The sequence below is a fragment of the Vanessa cardui genome, chromosome 11 (assembly GCF_905220365.1).
Source record: "Vanessa cardui chromosome 11, ilVanCard2.1, whole genome shotgun sequence".
Taxonomy (NCBI): domain Eukaryota; kingdom Metazoa; phylum Arthropoda; class Insecta; order Lepidoptera; family Nymphalidae; genus Vanessa; species Vanessa cardui.
In genome coordinates, this window is record NC_061133.1 from 9,707,482 (window position 1) to 9,728,463 (window position 20,982).

The 20,982-nt window shown below is 31.3% G+C and overlaps 1 protein-coding gene across 2 annotated transcripts; it reads left to right on the top strand.

Annotated features, from left to right (window-relative positions):
* The first annotated feature begins 642 nt into the window (after window positions 1-642).
* On the top strand, window positions 643-20,331 carry LOC124533719. Of its 2 annotated transcripts, none has more exons than XM_047109171.1 (4): window positions 643-827; window positions 954-1,026; window positions 8,774-8,956; window positions 19,869-20,331. In XM_047109171.1, the coding sequence occupies exons 1-4, from the start codon at window positions 808-810 to the stop codon at window positions 20,274-20,276; spliced, it is 684 nt and encodes a 227-aa protein (XP_046965127.1). In that variant the 5' UTR covers window positions 643-807; the 3' UTR covers window positions 20,277-20,331. The 2 variants fall into 2 exon arrangements, with proteins under 2 accessions (XP_046965127.1, XP_046965128.1); XM_047109172.1 differs by having other exon boundaries at window positions 954-981.
* The last annotated feature ends 651 nt before the right edge of the window (window positions 20,332-20,982 follow it).

Genomic DNA, 20,982 nt, shown 5'->3' on the forward strand with positions numbered 1-20,982 from the left:
AGAATAATATTTAAAAAAAAAAAGTTAGGTTACTTATTAAGAAAAAAATCTTGTCCTAAGTTAAAAAATGGTGGTAAAATTATTGGTAATGGTATTAAGTACCAACCCTAATGAAACTTCAATATTACAACTTTATTAAATTATTTACAATAATTAGAATTAGTGGAAGTAATGCTGTTTGCTACAAAATTATTCTTATAATTATTGAATTTAAAGCGTTTTAAAATTCTATTAAAAATTTACTCCATCACTTGAAAAACTAAAAATGTTGGTTTTCCATTAGTAGTAAACACGACCCTGAGATTACCTTCGCCACTTGTGTTAATAGGAAGCGAATCTAACACGGCTCTTACACCTAAAACGTAACAGGCGTCCGAACGAGGAAACCGCCAGCCATCACTCACCGGCCATCGCTGCGAACTCGCAATTTTCAATTGTGGTTTTATGTGTCGTAAATTCTGAATTTTAGCAAAAATTGTTTACACGTAGTGGCTCGTTTAACATTGTGCAGTTAATAAAAAAACTGATCTGGTAAGTTTCAGTTGTCGATATTTACGTTTTAAATGATTAATTGCACTATTGTTTCGAGAAGGAAATCGGGAATCGGCATTAAAACGGGTTCGGTGTCTGAGTGATACAGCGCTCAGTGAGTTTAACGCGTTTTTAACGGCCGATGTAAATACGTCGTAAGATAATTATGCATTGATGTTAGTGCTTGCAGTGTGCCGGCGCCCCCATCGGTGACTACGCGCGTACGCAGATATCACTGCGGAAGATTACACGATAAATTGAAAAAGTTTCGCGTTTATGAGTGAATTAAGTGACAGGTGTGTTCATATGAAATAAATAAAAATATATATTGTACTTAAGTACGAGATGATACATATTATGGTAACGAAATGTTGCAAGTTTGAAAAAAAAGTGTTCGTTTTTTAATTGGAATTTAATTGCAGCACAATGAATCTGAAACTGAACAACGAGGTAAGAAGCTCTGTCAACTTGCATAAAGCGCCTTCTACTGTAAAGGTAATTCTAATACTTGTATATTCTTCTGGTAACACACTAACGTACCATCAGCATAAAAAGTTAATGCATGTTATGTATACTAATTGTAGTAAGAGTTTAATTTATTGATTTGGATCATTGTATAGAACCTGTTACATTATATTGTTCACCGATTTTTTTAATATACAAAAAGATATTAAATTATCTCTCTTAATTTTTTATAAAAATATCTAAATAGAAAAAAAATTTGGCAAAATTATATTACAAAAATTTGCATATTTATATTCAATGCAAGCATGTGTTTAATAAAACCGGAAAATATCTGTTTTAATATGTTTCATTAAAATTATTATTGTAATAGCTTTTATAATTATTTCTATTTCAAATTAAAATCTTTCCTTAACTTAATTAAACACAATAATACTTAGTAATACACTTAACTAAACGCCTTTTACTATGTTTTAACAACATAAATATTACTTGGTTGTTACTTATATATCTATTGTTATATGTTCGTGATATTTGACACACGTACACTTTAGATCCTGAAACAGATGATGTTGATTATAAACTTTTAAAAATAATTACATGAACGTATATGTACATTACATTAATAATTTTTAACAAATTTTACTTCTACGACACTAAATTTCATCAGTACACTACAATAACATAATGATACACTAATTAAATTTCAAATTTCGAATATAAAAAATAATACATCCATATTGTCAATACACCCCACTCCTTCTTTACAATATATAATACCAAAGGTATATTAATAATTAAGTAGTTATAATAGTAATAAACTATAAATATTAATAAGGGTATATTAAGAGACATAGTCTTACAGCTAACAGAATGTTACAAGATAAGAGTTTATATAGTTAACGGTACATGTTGCCTGGATAGAAAAGTATGCACGCACCAAAGAGCTGGATTACATTTTAGTAAAAATTTGATAACACAAAAAGTATCTACTTGTGTGTTTTTATTACATGCTGGCCATTGATATTTGTTAAATCATTTTGAAAAAAAAAGAAATGTGTTTGACAGTATTTTTCATTGCATTTTAATATAGGCGAGTTGTTAATTATTTAGTTCGTATTGATACAATGTAAATTTTTGAAATTTACTCAATTATTATTTGTCAAATTTTATATAATAGTAGGCTGGTAAGAATAAAAAAATAAAAAAAGTCCTAGAAAAATAACAAATGTCAAAGAACAGTACAGAGATGTCAGTATTGTCATCACTATGCTTAGACATACTAGTTGACTTCTTCTGAAGTGAGGCCAATGATTCATCTATACATGCGAGAGTAACACTAACGTTTTTTATTTTATCACAAGCGAGTAGGATACAATTATGAATATAATCATTTAGTCCAACTTATGTTGAACTTTATAAGCAAGGATATTTATTTATTTATTTATTTATTCTTTATTGCACCCAATCTTACAACTAAAAAATAACATTTTAGTTACATAAAAGTTGCATGAGGTGCAACAGGCGGCCTTATCGCTAAGCAGCGATCTCTTCCAGGCAACCTTTGGGTAAAGGATCATGATATTGATATTAATGGGAAGGGTACAATAACTTTTTACATATATATATATATAGTATAAATTCTTAATAGAATAGTATACAATACACAAATAACAATAAATATATATAATATAAATATATACTATATTAAATACATACATACATAGATAAATAAATACAATAGATAAAGGATAGTTACTGATATTAGAGGCTTTCGTATATAAGAGAAGCTAATCCCGACTGCGGAAACGTAGGCAATCCGTATTTAAAAGGCAGATTGATATGTCTTTTAACATAGTCTGTATATATTTGAATGATTAATAATACAAGGCTCCACCCTGCAACAATAGCTCCGATACCCTACATAGTTACGTTGAAGTCGAAGTATTAAAGTGATCAATGCGTTCGCCAGACGCCACATAAAGTATTGGCAGCGAATTTATTTTGTCTACCGTCCGAGTTTATCTCATACATTTTACAAGTTAAACAAAGATATCCAGTAACAGATAAGTGCAAATAACTTTCGATGTGTCAGACTTTAACAACAACTACAGTCTAATTTTCCCACTGCTGGGCTAGGGATTCCTGTCCCATTGATGAGAAGGATTGGAACATATTCTACCACGCTATAGATAAGTTTGAACCCCCGATTATCGGTTATGCACGCGCTCTAATCATTGGGCCATCATGATATGTATGCCTCAAAATGTTATTGATAAATTAATTTAATTAAAAAATTTAATGCATTCGATGCAGAGATATTCGACGGCACGAACACTAAAAATTAGTATATATTAGCCAAAGTTTCTCTCAATTCAATTTTCTATATAAAAATGATGCAAAGCAGTGTTATTGTAAAGAGTTTTTTTCCACATGTTTTGGTCATTTTTTAATCATACGAAAGTGTTTTTTTACATATATTTGTTCGTTCCTTTTTTAATTGGAATGCTGGCGAATGGTTACAATCACTCAGTATAAATTGGCACTTAAATATATTTAATAAACAACGAATAAATGTTAGGTTACGCGTTAACCTATTTATTGTAATTAAACGGAGTAACTCACTCTTTAAACCGTTACCATGAATTTCTGCTAATGACTAGACTTATTGATAAATACCAACAACCTTGCGCTTCCCTATTATCACGTTTAATTTATTCATTTTTATCCATATGTTTTTAATATAAGTTTTACACTATGTTTATGAGTGTCATAGTATTACGACAGAAATAAACATTGAAATATTTATTAGATAAATAGGAACCGAGATGTTCCAGTGATTAGTAATATTCATGTGTTTAATTTGTGTTTATAATTCATCTCGTGCTCGTCAGTGACGGAATACCTCGCGAGGAAACCTGCATGTGCCTTATTTCAACGAAATACTGTCACATACGTATTCTCCAATTTTGGAGCATCGTGGTGGAATTTGCTCAAACATTCTCCACAAAGGAAGAGTAGGCTTCAGCCTTGCTGTATGAAATTTACAGGTTTATATACCATATAAATATTTTGTTTATTGTATAGTTTGGCAGACGAGCCATGGGCCACCTGATGGTAAGTAGTCACTATCACTCATATACAATGAAGCTGTAAGAAAAAATAACTATTCCTTACAACGTCACTGCGCCACCAACCTTGGTAACTAAGATGTTATGTCCCTTGTGCCTGTAGTTACACTGGCTCACTCACCTGTCAAACCGGAACACAACAATACTGAATACTGTTATTTGGCGGTAGAATAACTGATGAGTGGGTGGTACCTACCCAGACGGGCTTGCACAAAGCCCTACCACCAAGAAAAGAACATATTCGTAATATGGATAAAATAAATCTATTGATAGTGGACACTGCTTATAATAAAGGTGTTATTAATATCAGCTACATTCCGATGTGATTTTTAATCGAATTGTCGGATTATAGAGGATTAATTAAATTAAATATTCTCGCCGGTCTTTTTTAGTATATTCAACATTATGAACAGATAACGTAGGTAGATAAGGTAGGTTTTTAATTTAATAATGAAAATTATGATACAAAAGTGTGTGTAAGTGCTTATTGATATGTTGATTTCAGAGAATTTATACTTAGAATATAAATATATGATCTTTTGAACTAATGATGGACAAATTACTATGATCGATAGCAAAATAGCATATAGTATGTAGCATGTCGATGGCTGCTTCTAGATATATTCATAATAATATAATGTTTATACGGAAGTATATTCAAAAGTATTTCATAAAAGCTGCTATAAATGTTAATAATCCTATAAATAAAAACAAGCATGTAATCCCTGCTTTCGATCGCATACGTACGTATATGTAAAATTCTAAAAAATACAATCATAAATGCTACCACTGCGGACGCATTAGCGATAATTACATCCGGTTGATAATTTAAGACGTCTTGATATTTGCAACTTGTTAAAAGTAAAATTCGACAGCTACGTATAAACAATTTCATCCAATATTTTATTCCCTGATAAAAAAAATACTGTGGTCTTTGAACGCGAAGAGATAATAAAAATTTGAAATTAAAACATAATATTTTGAAAACGATTTCGCGGCGAGCCTGTGGTAAAAAAAAATTATATTGAATATCATTTCGAGTATTACATAAAACCACGTTACATTAAAATTTAATATTTTCCTTGAATTTACCAAAACATTACTTCCAGAATTATAGTATAGTTTATCATACATAGTAACTATTTATTTTTTTATAATTAAATCATTCAAATATCCAATGGTATTTCAGGTTCTATCAAAACCGATCCTGACAGTTCCTTCACTATTTTTTAACATTTCCTCATAGTTTCGGACTTGACCATCAACATCCGATAAAAAATCTCTCTGTATATTGTCTATTTATATCATAATTCATTTATTGAATCCATCAAAATATCTTATTGATTTGGACAGTACACATTGAATTTCATATTTGGAACAATAACGTAATTCCTTTATTAAGTAGGTAATGACGTTTAAAACGTTACTGTAACGTTCTTGTACGTCAAAGCGTTATTTTATAGAACCTTTAAATTTTCCTTATAAATGCGCTATCCAGAGCATAATTTTTTTTTAATGAGATTTATCTGAGATTATCACGACACAAACTTGATAATATTAGTAAAGATTTTACTTAATGGTACCTTTCAAAACGTTCCGTGTAAATTTGTAATGTATGGGTTTATTATAAATAAATAAATTGTTTGAATGATGGTTCAAACCCTCCCACAACCCTTTAAGATTCGAATCCCGAATACACAGATGTACACAACCATTTTGTTTATATTAACGTCATCTTAATTCTCTAAGCAAGACAGAACTAAATAAATATACGAATCTATATATAAATTCACTAAGAGCTGAATAATTTTACATTACACTTACATTGTACGTTTTTTTTACAAAGCTTTTAATTTACAGCCGGTAATAAAATATGTTTCATTTTAAAATTTAAAAAACGTTTATTCGAAGCTTTTAGCATTTGTTCGTCAATTATGATATCATGTCGCTTATGATTTTTTTGCTAACAATTTAAATTTTTATATAATAATATAATTTTGTTATAAGTTGCTCCAGTTGATGAAACTCCTAAGCGTTTCACGTTCTGTAGCTGTCAGTTAAATTTACTTAGAATATGCGAAAGGAATAAATAAAGTTGGAGTATGATGATAATGTTCTAATTGAATTTTAAATATTATGATCCTTTACCCAAAGGTTGCCTGGAAGAGATCGCTGCTTGGCGATAAGGCCGCCTGTTGCACCTCATGCAACTTTTATGTAACTAAAATGTTATTTTTTAGTTGTAAGATTGGGTGCAATAATGAATAAATAAATAAAAAAAAAATAATTGATGTTGGTCACGGTGGCAAGTCTCGAGTGGGATGTATTATAGTGAACAGCTCTGTGCAAAAACACAGAGATTTACAGTTTTATTAGAAAAGAAAGAGTTGAAGTGCAAGACTATCGTCTTCATTTTCTCTTTATCTTTCATATGCGTTCCGAGGCACGGGTGTGTTAACACGCTTGTGTGACCATACACTTACATGATCGGGATTTGCAGCCTTGTTCTACTAAACTCTATTTTTCTTTTTGGAATTATTAGAAATATTAAAAGAAACAATTTTAATCAATCCAAGAGCATACCTTACTTTAAAATTGTATCGACTATAATTGGCAAGAAATTGCAGTTATATATTTTTTTAAAAAATATTATAGTGTAGCAAATTTCTACACGTAATTCAAAAATTAATGATTATATACAGATTCTGTTAAATTTATGTGATACAGAAAAAACTGACTCATCTCACAGCAAATTACTCACCAAGTATAACGTGACTCAGATAATGCAAAAATATTAACTTAAAATTATTTACATACATTTTTGTACAAATTACGACCTTTTTCAAAATAGTAATAATGTATAAAGACCGTACTTGTTACGTCCGTAATTATGAGCCTGTCGAGTTAAAACGATTCCTAAACGGTTAAACAAATCAACACTCATGACCTCGGTCAACATTCATAGAAAATGAATCAGTATTTATATAAAAAGAAAGATTTTTTATACAAAATATAAATCGTTAAATTATTGTTTGAATAAAAATAAACAAACTCATCGATGCAGGGTATCGTGCCTGAATATTCAGCGTATTTCCATACATGCGTAATTCAATCACTGGCGTTGATTGACTAGTGGATGTGGTTGAGGCGAGAAATTCCGACAGGTGCCCAGGGAACGTTATTAATCCAATCACACTAATATTATCATGTACCCACATTCAAATATGTTAAATTGCACGCGATTTTGAACCATACGACACATTGTCCCGCTACGAATATATTAAAATATCAGACAACACCATTGATTTTGTTGAGAACTGTACCGTTTGTATAAAACTCATTAACACACAAAGCACGTAACGTTTCGTACCTCTGAAGTTGTATTGAAACTATAAGGATAGATAAGCTTCGAAATTCTGAAACTTAACAATATCGTATGAGACAATTTCGCTTCAGCTGGCTTTAATAAAATTCAAACGCGCTTTGCTGTATGTTACTTGCTCTTATTTTGTCGTACGCTCCAATTAATATGAAAAAGTAATCTTTGAATAAATAATCGTATTTATCGAAAGTGATTTTATTACAACAAAAATGAGTATCTGAATCACGTGGTTTAATCTTTAATTTCGATTTGGTTTCTAAGGGACATTTTAAGTAGTTTCGCCCAAGGTACAGTTCAGCGCGGACAACATTATAAACAAGGTATTTAATTTTACGCATAGATATATCATAAATATACATGTGAGAAAATATTACAAAAATACGAGTGTGGTGTTATTCTATTAATAAGAGAAATTGAATTTTTAAATGTATCAAATTATATTAATGATTACACGGTTAATTTCGAAATTACGCCTTATTTGAAAAGTTCGTGACTGAGGCGGTTTATTGCTTTGTTATTTTGAACGATAAAAATAAGGTGTGATAGCGATTTTACCCGCGTAAAATATAATAAGTCTGATAATCGAAAAAGTTTTCAATGTTTAAATTTTCATCCATTTAGTTGAGTATCGCAATAGGCTATTTGACAATGCGAAAAATAAATTGTGAATTATTGTAATCAGTGTATATTATGAGTTTAAAAATGCTTATTTACTAACGAAAGTTGAAAATAATACTTAATATATTCAAAATCAATAAATAAGAATGCATTTTTTCAAACATTTGTCACGTGACAAAAAACGCTCCCGATTGGCCGGACTTATGATGAAGTCACTTTCTTGTTAACCTTGCTTTTCTACTATATGTACCACAGATTAAAATACAAGAAAGTGACGTCACTGACCCCATTGCAGCGCCATATTGTCCAAGTTGCATTTTTGCGTGCTATTTAAATATGGAATTTTTAATATTATATTTTTCGGGAAATATGTTCTAGAAATAAAAAAGCAATTTACTGGCTTCCTTAACCTCTACTAAATAATATAAAATGGATTTTGAAAACCAGTCAAATAGCCTATTGTTGTAGATGATAGAACAACTTTCCAGGTGTTTTATTAAGAAGGGTGTGTTGACCTTGACATAACATCTTAATTTATTTTTATAAAATTAAATTATTTTACTAAAATTGTCTGATCTGAAGTATATTAATATTCTATTTGTCATTAGTTATAAAATACTAATCAAAGTTACGTTTATTTACATTTCAGGAAGAAAGGCGACGTACGGGTCGGTATATAGCGATTCTTGTAGGTATCTGTTTGTTCCTGCTGGCGTTGTACCACGCGTGGGTGAGGCGGATACCGGTGGTCGCCAGCCTGGTGGTCCCAGCTCTAATAATGTTCGTGTACGTCGGTTGGGTTCTGTATACAGCATCGAGGGACAAGAAAAGGGTAATTTTTATATGATTTTGTTTTATATTAATATCCCATTCTAAATTACACTGATTGGTAAATCTTTCACTACTCCTGAATACTAATTTACCACGTTGCGCTTTTTCTGAGATTTTTCAATCAAGGTAACGTTTAAATGATTTTTATTTTTCATATAGCAGTTACACTACCATGTTTTGTAACATTAGAAATAAATACCGGACAAGTGCAATTCGGTCTTGCACACAGAGGGTTCCGTACCTCCTGATAGACAAATAGACACTGAATTAACAATTAATTTACAGTTTTCAGATTTTTCTTATACTTGTGGTAATATTGTTTCCTGCTTAATAATTCTAGGTTAATGTTTAGAACCTATAACCTATATTTTTTAATTCATTTTGCAAATAAATGGGAAATGCGACACGAACAAGAATATCTTTCAAATGTGTAGACGTAGGTTTATTTTTTTTTTTACAGTTCCATGGTACTGTAGTCTGTAGTTGTAATGCGGTATTAACTTTGTAACTCCTTTCATTGCTGAGAAAAAGACTCTTGACGGTCAGACAAATAGATGGACTGTTGCTTTTTTCCTTTAGACGTACAAATATATTTATCATATCATGTCGTGTTCATGCGGCCCATTTTTCTGTATCGCTACACATATAATACGTGAATACTTTATATAGTCTGTGTTTCCTGAAACGTTCTTAATAGTGATACCATTAGAGGAGACAAGTATTGTTAGTCTTATTAGCTATTTTCGGAATAAGACAATGCGTAAATTGTTTCAGAAACGTAAATAATTGACTTATTTGTATGAATGATTGTATTGAAATATGACAGAATAAATAACATTACATTTGATAATTATTATATTATACCTATATAATAATATATACTATTTATTATGTATTTTATATAAATAGTTACTTGATGGTAGAACTCTCATGCATGGCTGTCTGGTTAGGTAACTTTTCATCATATATTCTTTCGCCGAACATAAATACAGAATTGTTGTTTTCTAGTTTGAATAGTGAGTGAGCCAGTGTAACTACACACAAGGCACATTTTATTCCACAAGATCGAATAAAGTAGTAAAGTAACAGCCTCTAAATTTCCCACTGCTGGGCTAAGGCCTCCTCTCCCATTACGGAGATGGTTTTTATTGATGCTCTGCTGTTTTTGGTAGCTGCATTATGATGTATAGCTTAAAGCTTTCCCCGATAAATTGTCTGCCCAATACTGAGGTGTATTTTCATTTTGATTCAATAAGGAAAATCGATTAAGCGGTTACAATGTTCCTTCCATCTTCGAATCTCGCAACCAGTGCATTAAAATTTATTTTTTACAACAGAATTCTGTGTATCTAGAACACTTATTCGCAGCTGATTTAAACTTCGTCGAAATAAATGTATTAAATGATTAAAAACAAACTTCAAACTTGGTATAATGATTGGTTAAAAATGTTCGTCTGTATATTGTACGTGCTGATTCATAGACAGTCTGTTGGTTTATCGTAAACATCGAAAACGCTACGATCGATTGAAGCGGCTTTGACGTTTTGTTTACGAATAATGAATTAAAACGTGTTCGTTCAATGTCAAGAACCGTTGTAAATTACATAATGATTATGAGCTTAGCGCGAGAAATAAGCTCGGGTGAATGATAATGTTCATTTGTTTTGATGTATTTGTGGAAACTGTGGTTAATGGAAATCACCGTTTGTAATTGAAAATATCGTAATGCTGGGAAAAATAATGAACAGAAATCAGTGGCTAGAACAATTTTAATGAAAATTGAGATTTCTAATCCGCGGGCACGATTAGCTCAAAAAACTCCAAAGTACTGAGCGTTCATGAGTTTAATTTAGTTTTATAATTGGACTGAAATGTCCCATAGAAGAATTTATGAAAGTTGTTAAGATTTAAAAGACAAACACATTTTTATAATGAAAGTAACTTTGTTATATATGCATATAATAATAATGTTAACGTTTTTTTAACATTAGTTTTCTTTGTTGTTAATCTTAACGGTTAATTCGGTGCTCTTGTAATACCTATATTTATGCAAATGGCGTTTTAATTATTCGTTATTCATAATAACTAAATAACCCAAATCATAGTGAATTTTGTTGATTAAAGTGGAATCAATTTGATTAAGTTTTTATGTGTATTCTTATTCAAACACGCGACATACTTATAGTATCGATTTTCCGTTAGAATATAGCGTAGGTAATATTGTGTTTGGACCAATAGTTACGGTGATAATAAAGGGTATTCGTAAGAACACGTAAGGAATAAGGCTAGCACGTACGGATAAGATATGTTATGTTACGACGAGGATAGGAAAATTGTCTGGCGTGAATGTGTTAAAATATTTGTATCTTAATTTTTTTTATGATTCTTTCCCTGATTTACTGAGGGGATTTTTATATAATTGTATTATATGTTCTTCTATCTTAAATTACTTAAATTTATCATTTAATAAATTAGTTCAATAAGTTTATTTAGAAAGTCAAAAACTTTTATAAAATACGAGCACCGATCCCATCGGAAATATACGGGACTAAGATTAAAAAAAAAAATCCTTGTACATATTCCACAGCTGGGCAATGACCTCGCCTCTTGATTGATCTGGATTTCCTTTCATTTCCATCGTCCAATAATAGAATAATTATAAAAATTTTAAGCACATGAAAATTATATGACTTGCCCGGATTGAACTCGTGTTCATCGGTTGATATCAGTGAGTTCGAACTGGTCTACTGATGCATTTCGGCGCTAATGACAATAATCAATTAGATCAATGATTAATTAAATATCAATTATAGTATTAGTACTATCATTGTTCCAATTATTGGCATAAATGGCTTTGTACCGTAACTTGTCTCATCTTACTGATCACTCTTGATTGCTAGTTCAAGAGTGATCTAGCAATCAAGATATTATAGTGATATTTAAACCAAAATCTTTAAAAACGTTCCTAATAAAAATACAATTTACTCAAGTATTCTCAATATAAGACTGTAATAATAAGTCAACTTACCGGAAATTATTTACGTTACTTACCAAGTTATTTTTTCATAAACAGAAATCTGAATATCGATATCCAAATTGAAATCAGCGGAATTAACGAATTTCCATTAAAATAAAATTACAGTGTTATATTAGACGAACGGTGAAGGCAAAGCCTTGTATATTAAGCATTTATTAAATAAAAAACATAAAAGCATTTGTTTATTAATTGTCAAATATATCATAGACATTCACGCCATAAGATATTTCGTTTCATACACTTAAGAGTCGAGATGGCCCAGTGGTTAGAACGCGTGCATCTTAACCGATTATTGCGGGTTCAAACCCAGGCAAGCACCGCTGATTCATGTGCTTAATTTGTCTTTATAATTCATCTCGTGCTCAGCGGTGAAGGAAAACATCGTGAGGAAACCTGCATGTGACAAATTTCATAGAAATTCTGCCACATGTGTATTCCACCAACCAGCATTAGAACAGCGTGGTGGAATATGTTCCAAACCTTCTCCTCAAAGGGAGAGGAGGCCTTGAGCCCAGCAGTGGGATTTTACAGGCTGTTGTTGTTGTTGTATACACTTAAATTAGTACACTAAGTTATTGTCTCCTGAATCTGTAGTTGCTAACTCACTCTTTAATCAGGTATACAACAAAATAACACAGGTATAAACAATATAAAGTATTATCATAATTTAGTACCTATTATACGGTAGAATATATGTTGAGTGGGTGGAACTTAAACGATATAGACGGGATTACACAAAGCCCTACAACCAGGTGGATTTGTATCGAGAATTTTTGAACAAAATAGTTGAGGCTTCATTAACACAACTCTTTAAAACAATCAATAAATAAACGAAAACTTTTAAATTTGATAGAAAAGAAATATATTTGTTGATAAAATAGTTTGGAACAATTATTTTATAAGCAAATAGCAAAAGTGTTCGATGAAGTAATTTGTCTTGAATTAGTTTAATTTTCTCGTGATATATTATTGGAATTAATGGTATATGAAATATTGTAATGGCCCAAATGGCGAATATAATTTGTTGATATATTGTTAGCATTTCAACAGGTACTAAGTACCTACCTACGTTTAATGCATTATATTGTTATGTAAAAACATATTCATTTACGTCATTCATGTTTTTTATTTAATTGAAGTTTGAAATAGGAAGGTGAAAATAAGTGTTGTAGTTGATAATTTAATATGAATATTTTACATAGTATTTGTAATTTGACCGTCGACTACATTTTGGTACCGTGGTTAGTTCTGATTTTCCATAGTATGAGTACTTTAACTACTTACAATGGGATCAGAGTAATGTATGTGATGTCCAATATTTATTTATTATTTACGTATGGCTAGTATACAGAAGATATGGTGGTGTATTACTGAGTAGTAAAAAAGCAAAAGTAATTTCCATATTTGCTTTTGGATGATACATAGATACATCTCCTTAGTAGCTCATTTTACAAGAAATGATTTCTGAGTCACTCAGATTTTCTGAGTCTGCTTCTAATATCAAACACCAAGGAATCATAACAGAAACACCTATACTGTTTTTACATGTCGAACTCAAGACCGTAAGCTACGGTGCCTTATAACAAACAATTTAACAAACGAGGCAGTATTTTAATATTATAAATATTCAATTGCGGAGGCGTGTGCTTTCGTAGGTAACGTATGTTAATAGTAAGACGTTTTCTTAACATAAACAATTTTGAGCACGTTTGTTTGTTTTCCCTTATTGTTTACAGACGAACTAACTCAAGGTCGCGCTATTAACGCCCGACTGCCAATTTTCGACATCCGATGATAGGTTTACTCGTCAAAAATATTTTATATATATTAAATTATTCCGATATTAGATAATGTACCATTTGGATATAACATTGGGATGTTATAGGGTTATTATTTAATACGAGTTATGCGGTTTTAATATTATGTTTAAACGTTCAATTTTGCTAAGCAAAGTTCGATAATGTCGCTTATATTAGTGAGAAGCAATTGATCGGAAAAATTATATTAATTAACGACAATTCGATGTTTTATATATATGGTTAGGCATTGTGCAAGCTCGTATGCATAAGTATCCACTCATCATATTTTACTACCAAACAGAAGTATTCAGTATTGTTCCCGTTTGAAGAGTGAGTGAGTCAGTAACTACTGACTATGTTGGTGGAGCATTGACAATATAAGCTTTGGATAATAGTTCTCACAGTGCCAGTGTCTATGGGTGGTTGTTACCATTTACCATCAGCAGACCTATTTCGTCATCCACCTAAAAATAAATAAAATAATGAAAGGTAACTAATAATTATTGTTTTGAATATGTTTATAATTATTACATAAAAAAAATCTTTGTTACAAAAATGTCCAATGACTGAAAAGCGGTTGTTGTCAACTTACCACCGTCGGCGTGATGGAATAAAGCCCAACGCACCTTCTTATGAGAAGAAGCATTTATAATATTAAGGCACATTGAAAGTTTGTTCCTTGACAGTCTGTTAAAAATAACATAAACTTAACTTGGAAGACATCATTGAAAGATAAATGACAGTCTACAGAAGAGTTTTGTTTTGGTTCAAGAATTTTATTGTGTACAGATGATCGATCGTCGCGCTACTTGGCGTATGTCCAGTCGAAATAAACAAGTCGTGTAAAGAGAATTGACGGATGTATTAAATACGACAATATTTGTGTACGAATCATCAACTAATACAATTCTATAGGCTCCAAATTCTATTGTACTAGCTAGAAAAACATTGAAATGTCTTATGTCTAAAACGCTTTGAATTTTTAGCGTTCAAGTATATTTTTGTATTATTAAATCTCTCTTAGCAGACATGCGTACTTGGGTTACATTTTATCTTTATTTTGCCGAACTTATTTCGTTTCGAATATTATATTTTTAAACAGAAAACAGCACATCGGTGACTTATATACATACACATATATGTCTTACTCCAAACTTCATAATTGTCATTTCTATTAATTTTCATATTCTACTTAACTATCCCTCGTTTTTTAATTGAAAAACAAAAATGTGTACAAAAAGAGGGTAGAGGCCTGCAATCGTCGTTTTGAACATAATGATATAAAACTTTTTCCTCGCTTTGAATACCTTAAGAAATAAACATATTAGGTCAAATAAATCCTTAAATGTATGAATGGTAACGTAAAAAAACTGGTGATAATGAAAAATAATATTTACACGAGTATTTTATTCAAAGCTAATTTCCTGTTACTTGTTTGAAAATTTTTGTAAAGCGACGTTGATCGCGTTGAATTAAATCAAGGATCGTCAAAAAGCTCTCTAGAGCTGTGACGCGGTTAGAGTCATATTTGATTATGTGTTAAATATACATTTAGAGATTTATTCGCCAAATTTAGAGTGTCGTGTAACTGAATTTTGTTTTAATTTTGCTCTTTTAAAACATACGTTCTTTTATCAGTCTTGCGTTTTAAATCGAGCTTAAATGCAGGCCAGCCGAGTCGAGATGGCCCAGTGGTTAGAACGTGTGCATCTTAACCGATGATTGCGGTTCAAACCCAGGCAAGCACCGCTGATTCATGTGCTTAATTTGTCTTTATAATTCATCTCGTGCTCAGCGGTGAAGGAAAACATCGTGAGGAAACCTGCATGTGACAAATTTCATAAAAATTCTGCCACATGTGTATTCCACCAACCAGCATTAGAACAGCGTGGTGGAATATGTTCCAAACCTTCTCCTCAAAGGGAGAGGAGGCCTTGAGCCCAGCAGTGGGATTTTACAGGCTGTTGTTGTTGTTGTTAAATGCAGGCATCTGCGTCTGAATATTAATCTTATAAAGAATACTTTAATCTACCGCGCATGTCAGAAAAATAGAACATTTACTTGGTGGTAGGGCTTTGTGCAAGCCTGCCTGGGTATGTACCACCCACTTATCAGATATTCTACTGCTTAACAACAGTAGGTAGACAGTATTGTTGCGTTCCGGTTTGAAGGATGAGTGAGCTAGTGTAACTACAGGCACAAGGGACATAGCATCTTAGTTCCCAAGGTTTGTGGCGCATTGACGAACGACTTAAGGAATAGTTAATATTTCTTACAGCGTCATTGTCTATGGGTGATGGTGACCATTTACCCTCAGGTGTCCCATATGTTCGTCCGCTAAACTATTCCATAAAAAAATCTATCAACTAACATTGCAGTAGCATGGCGGAAAACTTATATGGGATATTGTTTATTTCTCTTGTCCGCAGCGTTTCACAATTCTATATTTTTTCTTTTGCCCATCGTTAAAACTTAAATGCTATTCCCAGATTATATTGATCAAACAATATAATCATCATATTTAAGGCCTTTAACTATCCCGAGGTGTTATTACTAAACTGTTCCATATCATTTTTATTCAATATGCATGGATTACGTGTAAAATATTTATTAAAATTCTTGGTTCTGGTCACAATAATCTTAATCTAAGATATATGTTGTTTTCTATAAAGGCATTTATTACATATCTTGTGTATGATATGTATTTGGCCAAATCAGAATCTAAATATACTAAATTTTTATTACCAATACGCGTATAGACATTGGTGCTCTAAGTACCCCTTATCGTCAATGCGATGCCAACTTGGAGAGTTCATTTACCCTTCAAACCAGAATACAACAATATATTGTAGAATATCTGACAAGTAGTATTCCGTCTCATCAAATAGTATGGCATAAAGTCCTATCACCAAAATAAATAAATAAAAACAATAAAAAAGAGATTTTCAATATAGTTGAAAAATTTACGGTCGAATATAAATAAAAGGTTATGTTAAATCTTCGATTCATAAAACATCACTACTTCAGATGTTACTCTAGTATAACATCTGGGAAATTTGACAAAGAACACTGTATTACATGTTCCTAAACTTTGTCGTGTTGACGAACTTTGTTTAAGATATAACAATAAACAGATGTCACAACTTACCTTCAACTAAATATAATACGGCACTCAGTGAAGCCACACCTGTCGCCGTTGTTTCTCTCACTCATAATTTATATACATGTGTGTTTATATACATGTATATATATAAAGTGAAGTGGCACAAGGTCGATCACATCTGTAGAAGAACTGATAGCCTTTGGCGTATGAAGGTTCTTCAAATCCTACTACTATTATAAAGGCGAAAGTTTGTATGTATGGATGTATGGATGTTTGTTACTCTTTCACGTAAAAACTACTGAATGGATTTAAATGAAACTTTACCACAATATAGCTTATACATCAGAATAACACATAGGCTACAATTTTTGAGGTTTCTAATGTGAGGTCGTAAAAAAACACATTTTTCGCGCTTACATTGCAAACGCTGACTGAATCCTACAAGATAGATCAAAACAATGTACTACAGTATTGTACAACTTAAAAAGGTCTACAAAAAGTCCGTGATGGTATATGTTTATCTCTTAGGAATAACTCACAATAACCATTTTTTATCCTTTACTTTGTACGAGAAATAATGACTTATTTACGAAAGGATTTTAAGCGATTACTAGACTAGACGGGACGAACCTGAAGTCCACGCGAACGAAGTCGCGGACAAAAGCTAGTTTGGTATAAATGATTATGACCGTTTAAGAGGTTATCGCGAAAAACTGTTAATAATATATAACTATAACTTTCTTAGCGGCACATGGATCAATGGGTTGTTTTGAGATTTTGTTTAGAACCACGAAAGGAAGGTTTAGTTCGGTCTTTATTCAAAGGGCTAGTTTTATTACAATGAATACATTATTCGCATTGATTGATTTGCCGAATACTTTTGTATATTGAATGCGTGTATCCTTGTGTATATATGCCCAATATTATTAAAATAATAAAAGTAAGTAAACTGACAGCCTGTACATTTCCCACTGCTGAGATAAGGCCTCTTCCATTAACACACATTTGGAACACATTCCACCATGCTGTTCCAATGCGGGTAGGTTAAATGCACATGTGGCAGAATTTCGATGAAATAAGACACATGCAGGTTTCCTAACGATGTTTTCCTTCCCCAACGAGCACGAGATGAATTATAAACTCAAATTAAGCGAGTATATAAATAGTGGTACTTGCCTGGGTTTGAACCCGGTTAAGAACGCGTTCTAACCACTAGGCTATCTCAGCTCAGCAATAAAATAATACTTATTCAATAATTGTTTGTGAAAACCTAGGAGTTCAGTGTCGTTTTCTGTAACTTAACCGTAAATAATAAAATTATTAAACGCTCATCTCGCTAAAAAACTTCTTGAGTATAATTATAATTTATAACTTATCACTAATATAAGTTAATAATATAGTTAGTTGTGAATAAAATTTGTCTCCAACAGCACCACGTATTACAAATATTATAGAGTATAAATATATGTATACACTAAATTCACAAATATTATATACCTATATAATATTTAAATATAACGGGACTCAATATTCCGACTGCCTTGAGAATAGCCACGGACAAATTGATGAGGAGGAAGCTAGTCGACACATCGGTAAAAGCATTTCAGGACAAGCACGACCTTCAGTAATAAAGTATACGAAAAAGAAGAAGAAGTAGATATAATATTTGCGAAGTTAGTGTACGTATACTTAGTTCGAAAACGTGTTCTTAGAATGCCTTTAAAGAGTTCAATGCTCATAATTACTGAAAATATTAGCTATCTGATAATTAATTCGCTTTGATTAAAGCTTCCTTCAAGTAGAGCGCAATAAACTGACTCAAAGTGAACGCCTAATGATCAATGTAGATTATGTTTTTTACGACAAAGAATAACAAATCCTATGTAAGACGTGATTAGATTATTTTTGAAGTTTCTGATTTAACGAGAATTGTCTTGACGTAAATAGAGATAACGAATTCCGAGAATAGGTTATCCATGGCAGTTCGTAGCGTTTGTTTTGCGACCACCGCTCTCCAGAGATTCGCTTCGCACAGTTTTACGACGGCTTTGAGGTTGAAAATGGTGAAACATGTGGAAATAGTTCTTCTATACAAATGTATTAAAACTTTACAGCTATCTGTTTTCAACTATTTATTCGAGAGTAAGCGTTAACAACATCCGTTTAAAACCCTCTCCTTTGTTCTCGAAATAACGTTCCTATTAAAAAGTAGTAAGACGTTAAGTTATCGATTCATAAAAATAAAATGAAAGATTACGATGTTTTTTGAATAAGAGATTAATAATAGAATAATTCATTGAATTATATTTTTTTATGAAATTCAAAATAGTAGTAATCAAAAATATTTTCCTTTTGGGTTTATTATACAGGTCTCCTAGTATGGGGTTGATAATCTTATTTGCCATAATAATGTCATATTACGTAAGTTTTAATAATATATATTTTCGGTTATTCTTTTCTGCTTTCTATTACTATTATTAGAGGTGCTTGTACCTTGTGTTAGTAAGTTAAAAAACTAACTCGTATCTTCTCGCAGAATGTGATCGAAAGTGAAATAAAACATCGACGATAACAAATGTACCTAACATTTATAAGGGCGCATCATCATCATAAATGTATCACGTATAAACATTTAAAGCTAAGTTTTAATAGCTTACGAGTCAGATAGTTTTCTTGTAAGGCGAACTTTAGGGGGATATTTATATAAATGATCCATAAATGGGAACACATGTCGCATTCTCTATGTTGAAAAAATTACAAAAAATAAAATTGCTAATTACCACTTCGAATCAATTTTAAAACTTATGATTATTAAATATATAAGAAGTTCAAATGCATACTTAAGATTAAATAGTTCGCGAGAACAGCTTTACAAAGGAACTTGAATAATGAACTAAAGAAGTATGTAAAACTATTAGTTGAGAAAATATTTCAAAGGAATATTCCAATTAATTTGTAAATTACTTGATTACAGCTGCTGGCGGCTGCGGAGGCGGCTTTAAATGCCGCTATGCCAACAAATGGTGAGGCCGACGACCATACATCGGAATTATCACACAGCAATATAGAGATAACCGTTATTCCTAACAGAGACACGAAAGTCAACTCACCTGAAAACCCACCCAAAGATTGGTCAGAAATCTCCTCAGTTTTCCAAAAGGGAGACCCGAAACCTGAAGATAAAAATGTCCGTTTCGTTAAACCTATAATTTTAATTAATGACAAATTACCAGAAGATTTAGATCAGAAGTGGACGAATATCGTTGAAACGTTAACAAATAGCGATAGATTAAAAGGTTTTCAGACGCGGAGAAAGTTTAAGAGAAAATTTTGTAGGAGGAAAAGACATGCAACATTTAAAAGGTCTTATTCTATAGGTTGAGCTAATTTAAATCTAAATGTAATTATATCTTTACATAGAAATAATAAAAATCATATATTCCTATTCAATAAGTAATACAATAATAAGTTGATTGTAATCTAATTATTTAAGTAACTGCTCAGATTAATTCTGATTCTTCGAGTGAAACGTATGAAATTTTCTGTTTGCCTAAGTGATAGGCTTTTAAATGGGGATAATAAAGTATTGTATAAAACAAATGCAGTTAGAAAATACTGGAATGCAGTGTATTTTATTTATCGCTATAGTTTCGAAAGAAGAAAGGCCATGTACAAGATTTTTATACGTTTGAAATAGTTTTGAATATTGTTAAATACTCGTAGATGTACAAAAATATACTTGAAATGTATTCCAAAGTATAATAAAAATTAATATTGTATTATTTTATACTTGATGACCGTGACGATGCTTTTAATCTAAAAATAAAAGTATTACATAATTTAAATATCAATCATGTAAGAATATCCAACATAGCGAGTTATAAAGACAATTTAATTAAAATTAAAGTTGACTTAGTTTTTTTTATATAAAACTGTAAAATTTAATTTAATAAAAAAAGACTTGTCATGATTTTTATTTTCTTTTGTAAAATTCCACGATAACCTTATCCGTATTGTAATCATATATGCCAAATATTATCTTTAGCTACTATTTAATATCCCATAAAAAATCTGTATAGAGAGACTTA

Coding starts and splice junctions, on each gene's coding strand:
- LOC124533719 (XM_047109171.1), top strand. CDS start 808: ATGAGTGAATTAAGTGACAG. Junction 828..953: donor ATGAGTGAATTAAGTGACAG/GTGTGTTCATAT, acceptor ATTTAATTGCAG/CACAATGAATCTGAAACTGA. Junction 1,027..8,773: donor AAGCGCCTTCTACTGTAAAG/GTAATTCTAATA, acceptor TTTACATTTCAG/GAAGAAAGGCGACGTACGGG.